The 9,355-nt window shown below is 37.9% G+C and overlaps 1 protein-coding gene across 2 annotated transcripts in view; it reads right to left on the bottom strand.

The window, feature by feature from the left end:
• Positions 1-1,349: 1,349 nt before the first annotated feature.
• Positions 1,350-9,355, bottom strand: part of LOC139628859 (alpha-1,3-mannosyl-glycoprotein 4-beta-N-acetylglucosaminyltransferase C-like) — a 37,924-nt gene continuing 29,918 nt past the window's right edge. The window contains exons 2-4 of one of the 2 annotated variants that reach the window (XM_071490985.1): positions 4,510-4,652; positions 4,236-4,383; positions 1,350-4,129 (exon numbers count right to left, since the gene is read on the bottom strand). In XM_071490985.1, coding sequence (XP_071347086.1) covers positions 2,961-4,129; positions 4,236-4,383; positions 4,510-4,652 — 1,460 coding nt within the window. In that variant the 3' untranslated portion in view covers positions 1,350-2,960. Of the gene's footprint in view, positions 4,130-4,235; positions 4,384-4,509; positions 4,653-9,355 lie in introns of those variants that run through there. The other variant, XM_071490986.1, reaches the window with a different exon arrangement.

Raw genomic sequence — 9,355 nt, 5'->3', positions numbered from 1 at the left:
CTAACTTCCAAAAACGGGAATGTTAGAAATGTGTTTGTAATGAAGGAATAAGTAAATATGAATTCTGATTTTTTTTCAAACTTTTATGATAATTATATGAAAATTTGTCTAATTGTTAAGACCAGTAAAGGCTTTAAGTGTATCTGAGCTAATGATTATAATATTGTGACACTCCCTAAAATACAAACTGAACAATGGTTTGTTTGTTTGCCTGTGTGTTTGTTTTTTCAAATTCACAAATGATGTGAACCATCAACAGAATAAAAATATCAGGATCTTGATAATTTCATTCTATTTATAATTTAAGACTCATAATTACTGACAGGTTGATTTCCTGTCAGGTCTCAAAATTCTGCTTTGTTGTTATTGCTTTATCTTAAATAGATTCATCAATCGATGTATCAAATAGATGCACATCATATAATGATAAGAACACAAACGAATGTCTGTCAGGCATAATGGTTTAGGAGTTCTTTACCTTGATGTCATGCATTTCGCTGAATTATTTCAACTGCAGGAGAAAGATGATGGGAGATTGGTTCAGATTACACATAACTACAGGACGTCTGGGAGGTGGTATAGGGCAGTAAAAAAAAAAAAAAAAACAAGTAGCGAGTATAATGAGCAGAGAAATGGGATCAGGGAAATTGTATTCAACTGGAAGGCAGGAGAGAAGAATGGGCCACCTGAGGACAAATATGAGGAAGATAATATAAGATATATTCAGGATATTTACTCAGGACAAAGACATCAGGGAGCAAAAGGAGAAGGAACTCTGAAATGTGCAGTAGACAATAAAATAAAGACTCTGGCTGTTGATATGATGATTAAAAAAAAGGAAAAGGAGATTAACTTTTGATACAACCCAATGAAATGTCACAGAGTTAGAGAAGTTAAGTGAACTTGGTTCCCTGGCGAAAAGGCTGTTTTCATCCCAAATCTCATTCTGGGTTTGGCTCTGTCTGCAGCCAGGCCATCTGTTATTTGCTGGCACACACAACACCTGAAGAGGACTCATACAGAGAGGAGGCTGCAGCACAGGTGACACCTGTAACTCTCTCAGACCTGAGGAGAAGAGAGGCATAATCTTCACAGGTTCATAGTCTTCATATAGTTTTGCACTTTGTTTATTGACCTGATATCATTATTCATTTCCTCCATATTGTCATTTTACTGTTGTTATTTCTGTTTACTCTGTATAAACAATGTCTATTTCATATCTGTCCGTGCTAGAGAAGATATCCCTCCTCTGTTGCTCTTCCTCTGGATTTCTTTCTTCACTAAAATGTTTTTGGGTGGATTTTTATAAATTTTCATAGTTTACGACAAAACCTACTGTAGGTCAAATATGTAGAGTAAATTCCAGTAAATTTGACCTAATAAAAATCAAAGGTTCCCAAATGAGAAGAGGCTATGTGAAAAGCGCATGGTGCTTGTGTGCTTGCGCATGGTGAGTCTAATAAACTCTGAGTGAATAAAACAGATCAATAATATAATTTGGTCTATTTGACCATAAAAGATTTACAATCTTACTCAATCACAATTGAAGCAGAGACAATTTATCATGTGGGAAATTACATGTCCACTCTTAAAGTAAGTCCCAAATATATACATGTATTAATGTTGCCAAATAAGTTTCTATATAAGCTGCTGTTTCTCTGTAAGCATCTAATAACTGACATAAAATCTAATAACCTGTAAAAATGTAACAGTATAGCTCTGTTACACTTTTTGTAATAAGTTATGACACGTTAATAAGAGCTGTAACATATTTTTAATTTATGATGTGATAAGAAAATTGACTTGAATATTGTTATTGAGCTATTTTTACATTTATCTTGTATCACAGTGGCCTGTAACTCAATACAATGACATCACCAGTTACAAGTACCTTGCAGCCTTTATATGATGTAATAATTATTAGATATTGTAATGAAGAGGTTTCATAACTTTTTTCTGACAATTTATATGATGTCTCGTTACACTTTTAATCCAAACACTTTATTACATTTACACAAGTCATTGTTGAACTCTTTTTCATTACTAGCAAATACGGTTCCCTCTGTGTCAAGCTGTAAATTTACCAGCAGATGGCAGCAAACAATACCAAACAAAATTAAGATGAAGCCCACAGATTATAATACTGTATCTGTAAAACTCCAGGCTGTTGAGAACATTGCCAAGATCCAGTACATTTGTAATTTACATTCAAGAGATCCAGCTGGTTCTGGTTCACTTAGTTCCAGTCAATCAGGTAATTATTGCCATTTCATGGTTAATTTGTAGGAGAAAAAAAACCTGTAACATTTAAACTAGACTGTTTTAGCATATTCAAAAAGACTTTGGGGTGGGAGATGGAACCTCTACTTTCATATTGTCAGGTTGAGGTGTGCTCTGATTGCTCTACCTCTGCTACTCACAAATCCTCACTCACAACATACATTACCACAGAAATATTACTATATTCAGTAAATTTTAGATGTGAAAACAGCAGTTTCGTGCAGCATTGAATTCATTCATTCATTCATCCTCATTAATTATCAGATTTAGAAACACTGTATGAAAGGCAGCTGTCCATTAACTGAGTCTGGATGTTGGCTGTCTTTAAAAATCTCTGTCTGAACTAAGAAAACAACACATTTAGAGTTAAGTTCATTGTTTTTAAGCTCGAATTCCCCTTTAGGTGCTTAGAAAGAGGGACAAAAATAAAAGATACCAGCCAAGTATTAACAATTTTATATACAGATTTTCTGAAAATGAACATAAGTATAAAGGCTCCATAATGTACAGATTGGTCATTTTAATACATCACCTTGTAAACATAAAGCAAGTTTCTGAACAACCCAAGAAAATATGGATTGTTTTGAATTCAAAAACAGCAGTAGTTCAAAAAGAACTTGTAACAACTGCATCCATAATTAATATTGTACATACAGATGATCATTTAAAAATGTCCTCTATCACTTCTTTAACTGACTCACTGGCTGTGTGGTCCATAAACTGATAGTTCTTATGATGAGCCATTCTTTCTGACTGGCAGTCACTACTATTCGTACACACTCGATGTCAAAGCCGATCTTGTGATCTACATTGTTAACCTCAATGTTTCCGCCTTTAAACTCCCCTAATGTGATGTAGGATGTGCACTGCCTTCCCTGTTTAGTTTCCACAGATTTCTGTCCCACTTCCAGAGCGCCGTGATGGAGAATGTCATTCTGCCGGTCCTCTGTACCCGTAACTATTTTAATTCTGCTGATTTTAGTTGATTTGTTAAAGATTATGACGAAGAAATCTCCAGTGCAGGGAGGTTTCCCCCAGAAATATTCATCAACAATACTACTGTAAGCCTTCGTGGCATCATAGTTTTCAAAGACATTGATGTTTGTGTAAAGGCTGGCGGGAGGGTTGTCAGGAATGTCTAGAGAGTCTTCCTCGAAGTCGTCATCTTTCAGTTTGTTCTCTGCTCCTTTGTAAGAGGAGTAGTAGCCCATGTGCTGGAACAGTGAGGGCTTGAAGCGGATCACGTCCTTCTGGGCTAGCAGACCCCTGAAGTGGATGAGGAGCCAGTCGCAGGGCATTTCCTGGTAGAACATGAGGAGGAAATGAGCCAGACGTGGCAGGTCTTTGGAGTGGTACAGCTTCCCGATGTAGCCCAGCTTGGAAAACTCCAGCATCACCCAGTAGGAACCTTCTCTGGAGGTGATCACCTTCTTCAGCGCTGTCAGGAAGTTCCTGGAGCAGCGCACATCGTCCTCTAACATCATGTAGAAGTCAGAGAGGTTTGTGCAGAAGTTGAGGAGGAAAGCGTAGTCAACGTTCTGCTTAGAGCGGAAACGGACTCGGTCCTCTGGGTCGTTGTAGTTTCTTTTCAGCCCATCCAGAGATGGGTAATAGTCCTCTGGAGTGTGGATCACCAGGAGGCGTCCAGCTATGATGTGATGAGCAAACTTCCTCGTGATTTCCTGCACCAGGTTCTCACACCATACCAGGTCAAAGTCTGCCAAGTGGACCACAACCACAATCTCTTTCAGCTCCTCATAACTGGACTGATCAAAGATGGATTTAATTGTTTCCAGAAGATAATTACCCTTTTTCCTCTTGACAGATGACAAACCAATGGTGAGATACTCTGTGAACAGAAATCATTTTTGTCACTTCATTAAAAAATGTGTGTGCTTGTGATTAAATATCAGAAACTAGCATCAAATTACCATCACCTTGGTAGAAATACCTACTTTTGCGTGGCAAAGGAATTCCTGCAAGATAGCGATAGGTCACATTTATGGTTCCAGAGAAATTGGATAAGTCTCTGAATGTGTGGACGTATCTTTCAGAGTTTGCAGGATGCATTAGTGTCTCTCCCAGCTGTCTTTTTTCAGCCTCCTAGAATTACAAAAACAAGCACAAACTGAGCAAAAAGCAAAATGCCAAGCGTTAAATTGCACAGAAACATTCAAAGCATTCAAGTGCAATCATAAGGTTTTGATACAACTCAAAGGCAAAACCTACCAGCACATATCCATCATCCATGTAAAGGTTGAAAAAGAGCAGGAAGGTGACAAGGAAGCCAAGGAATGGGAACATGGATCGTTTCCTGAAACACCTCATCTTGTCCACAGACTTCCACATCAGCCTCATGATCACACCTCTCACTGCAGGAAATCAGAGACAAACAGAAAGATGGTGATCGAAAGGAAATTAAAATGTATGGGAGCTCGCACACATGGCTAACTACACATTTTTTAAAACTCTGCTCCTTGTAGACATTGGGGTTATGACACTGATATTAAAGATTAGTGGTAGACTTCTGTGAAAGGAATAACAAAGACCTCATTACCTGCTTTGCTCAAAAAGCATAAATTAGTTTTGCCTCAGAGGAGAACTGATCTAAGTAAGGTAAGTATTGTAGTGCTGAAACAATTAGTTAATTTATAAATTAGTTAGTTATCAGAAAAACAATACAAATCATCAAAAGCTTTGATAGAAAAGTTCAATTCACAGGTTTCAGCTTCTCAAATGTGAGAATTTGTAGCTTTTCTCATTTTTATATTCATGCAGCTGAATATTATTTAGTTTTCATTAGAACATTTACAGTGAAGATGGTGCAGGAAAAGGGAGAGAGGGATGGTATGACCTATCACCTACTGTATGACCTATGACCTATATAGACTCTGAACTGAATTTTGGAAATAACATCAGGAAAAGTTAGATATTATAAGTTTAAAGTAATATAAAAGAACTCTCAAATAAAAGTTTAATTATTTATAATTTTTTGCTTTTACTACAATCAGTTGTTTTTATTATCAGTATCATCTTTCTTATTGTTTTTTATTGCATTTTGTGTCCTGTCTTTAAAAAGGATATTTGAAAGCTCTCTCCGCCACCAAACACGGTTTCTTAGCAGCTCTACGTCTTCAGGGCAGTGAGTCCCTGAGTGAGTTATTGGAAAGCTAGCTGGTTAGCGTGCTAACTTCAGCAGAGGACAAGACGTCATACAGACAAGAGTCAATTATATTGCTCCATCTCTGGAGACAGCTGTTGGTAAAGGAATGGAGTTTGATGCTGAACTCTCAATATTTCTTGGTAAGAAACTTGGTAACACTGGAAACAGTAACTGGTAAGTTAACAGCTGTTAATGCTAACGTTAGCTATCTGGCAACAGAAAAACTTACAAATAGCTCCTTTAAACATCTGTCATTTTGTTTCAGTATCTTTTCTTGTAAAACACTCGGAGCTGCTTTTTATGTTACTAAAGGTGCTATGTAAATAAAACATGAATTATTAACAAAGGTCCCCAGCTGGAATCCAACTGGTTTCAGCCCAAAATAAACATCTTGTTATCTACTGATCGATTGATAAAAAAATAAAAATAAAAATAATAATTATTAATCATTAAAGCAGCAAGCAGACAGGCAGCAGACTGAACATTTTAGCAACCAGTTTCCTATTGACAGATGAAGGATGCTAAAACGTTTCATAGAGCTGAGGGGAACTGCAGAGTTGAATGATAATTTTCTGTGGGTTCATCACTATGAGTGACTCATTTCACATTACTCATAGTCATTTGATCCACTGTTAATAGAGAAATATTGATAAGCGTAGATTTAATCGAAAAAATAATCAGCAGTTGTGGCCCTGAAGCATCGGTCCCAAAGCTGGATGGAAATCCATCTGTTAACTGATGAGGTACTGAGCGCGACAGATGTGGCCAACAGCACTGACGGAGATACTGACGGCTGATCTCTAGGTTTATCATTGGATTAAGCAAAGTAATTGCTAATAATAAGTCATTTTGGTTGTTAATCTAACTGTTCATGAGGGGAAACGTCGTTCATCTGTTCAGCCTGCGTGCAGCTGTCATTAGAGCCAGATGATGTTTCAGTAAACACCAGTGACATTGTTAGATAGAAGACAAATGCTCTCAGCCTTGTTCAGTGTGATATTTGCTGATAGTGTTGACAATCCTTTAGCTGAAGAGAATAACCCTGCTCACTCTCCGTCCTATTTGGAACCTCATCTAAAAAACTATGGATCCCATGACACCCTCCCTAATTCTGATGTTGCTCAACAGCAAAACGAAGCCTTCGATGTGAGAAACCATGAGCTCCCCAGTGACAGGGACGATTTCAGCACAGGCTCGTGCCCCTGCCGCTGGGCGCAATAGCTCAATAAACAACTCATCATTCATTGTGTTATTCATCACTCCAGCTCCATTTTAGAGGGAAAACCATCTGCCGTCTGCCAGAGAAGTAAGCCATTTTGTGTTTCTGTCACAAAACTCTGGCACCTGAGAGACGAGCAGCAGGAGTAAGTGGAAACACAATGACAGCTGTGAGTCAATATTATTAAAGTCCTCACAAAAGCACCTCCACGCATACACACACACCGTTATTTGAGATGGCAGCCTGCGAAATCAGATATTGAGACGACGAAAGAATATCTAACAAGGCGAAATAATGGCCACATGTTTTCTCTGTGAGAGAAAATACTGCTAAGAAATTAGATTTTTGTTTGCCTTCTCTGAGCGAATCTAAACAACAAACAAGCCTCCAAGAGGTCACGTACATTTATATGGAAATGAAGGTACATCTATGAATAAATAAGTACCATTTGTTGGGCCTGTTTGCTTTGGTTTAAAATGCTCCTCTGCCAAATAGTTTTTTTGTTTTGTGTTTTCCTCAGAAAATTATCAGTGTGTATACCCAGTGAGCTCATTTCTATGACTGAAGTCATTTTAGATTAGAGCTAGTGAAATCATAACAGGTAGAGAGGAATACTAATGAGTTCCAGGATTAAATACTGTTATATGTCCTATAGAAGGATTTATCTTTACTGGTGGACATTGGAAACAGTGTCTCCACAACAGAAATGAAAGCAGATTTGTCCTGTCCAATAACCTTTTGTTTTGCAAATATAAATTCCACAGAAAAAGAGAATTACAACAGTTTTTAATATTAGTATAAACCTGGCTCTCCTGGCTTACAGCCTCTCCTTCCATTATTATTTCCAGGATCTACATTTAAGGTTCAACAATAGCTTGTGGACAAATTATATTAACAGGTGTACTGTGGCAAATGTTATGAAATTACTCTGTTAAATTGCACACAAATTGCTGCCAGCAGTCAAACCCTCTCTTTATAGCACAGGCTTCTCTTTAGTCAGACTGTACTGTACAGCCACGTTCCTTAACGTCATGCTTTACCCGAACCTTATCATAATAGTTTATTTGACATAACCCAAACGTTTGCCCTTAAAAACGGATGAAAAGCTTCTCAAACAGGTCAGTTATTACATCAGAAATGAGGCCACCTTGAGCAGTTAGGTGCAGAAAAACAGGAACAGTGGCTGAAGAACACAAAAAAATCATCTAGTCTTCATTGTGATGCATTTCAAGCTTGCTCCTCTTCCTCTGCAGGCATCCTGCATTTTTTACACTACTGATACCTGTAGTGTAAGTTTCCCATTATTGTTTGAAGAGGCACAGTTGAGGGACTTGGAAAAGACACTTCAAAGAGAAAAATAGTCAAAATTGACACAGGCCAAGATATCCTGACTTTCACTGTACCCAGTGCAGATTAAAACAGTTCAGATGTCATTCACTGTGAACTGAAGATCCAAAATGATGCTGATGTCACTGCGTCAGGCGTTGCCCGTCACTAATCTGAGAAGCTGTGCAAAAGTGAAACTTTGGGAAATGTGAGAGAGGTGTTTGATGTATGGAGATTCAAAGATTCAAATGTGAACAACCTGACAACTACCAGGTCCCCAGACCATGGGATCAATAAGAACTGTATCTACATTTAAGCTACATCTGCAGCTAAGCTCACCACCTTCCTGTTTGTTTTCTCAGGCCTGTGGACAATTTGTGTGTGTGTGTGTGTGTGTATGTGTGTGTGTGTGTGTGTGTGTGTGTGTGTGTGTGTGTGTGTGTTTGTGGTTTGAACTATGAGAATGTGTAAGTGCTGCTCTGTGGTGCCTATATTAGTACAGGTATCTATAGCTGGTTATTCAACTGTATAGTATGTATGGTATGCACATAGTCATTGCTTGATTAAATGTAAAGCATACAAGTGTACGCTATAAAGCTGCTTTGCTTTACCAATAATGCTTATTTTTATTGTCAAACAGGTCAGAAGTTGTGTTCTCAACTACATATAATTTCAGAGAAAACGCTGATGATTTCAGTCAATGGCTACGGCTCAGAGAAAATGTAATTTTTCTGGGTAACTGGGACTAGAAGAAGAAAAATGAAACACATTCTTTGTCTTCTTCTTTGTCATATTCCAACAATAGCTGCCCAACTGGAGCTGACTGTAAAATACATGCAAAGTTGTTTCACTTATACTTTATAACTTTTTTTTTTTAAATTAATATCCAGCTCCTGACAGGAGCTGAATCAACAAATCAGCTCATAACTGCAGCTTATATATGGTTCAATCTGTCCATCACATCTTTCAATAGACCCCCCTGTTAAAACTTCTATCTCATCTTACACTTTATTAATGGACTGGCCCTTTAAAAGTGTTGCCATTGGACATAATCCAGGGTTTTGCAGGATCATCTGGTATCAATGTTTTCAGCCCAGTATGATGTAAACCTCAGATCAGAAAAAGATGCAAGGACAGAAACCACAGCTGAAAAGAATTACCAGGACAAAGTCAGATGCATTAAAATATCTTTGGCTGGTGTGATTCTGCACATTCCTGTCAGTTCATATTGGTACAGTATCCTGAAGTGAAGATTAACAGATCTGAGCAGTAATTTGGAGAATGGAAGGCCTGCAGCCTGAATGAAAGTTAGAAGAGACAGGTTTGTAGCTGGAGGGTTGCAGAGTCGATAAGTGGAGCCGCTGTGA

This window comes from Trachinotus anak, unplaced genomic scaffold, assembly GCF_046630095.1.
Source record: "Trachinotus anak isolate AG129_WGS33_773 ecotype Australia unplaced genomic scaffold, CSIRO_AGI_Tana_v1 ptg000002l, whole genome shotgun sequence".
Lineage (NCBI taxonomy): Eukaryota > Metazoa > Chordata > Actinopteri > Carangiformes > Carangidae > Trachinotus > Trachinotus anak.
This window is presented reverse-complemented; position numbering and strand designations above follow the sequence as displayed.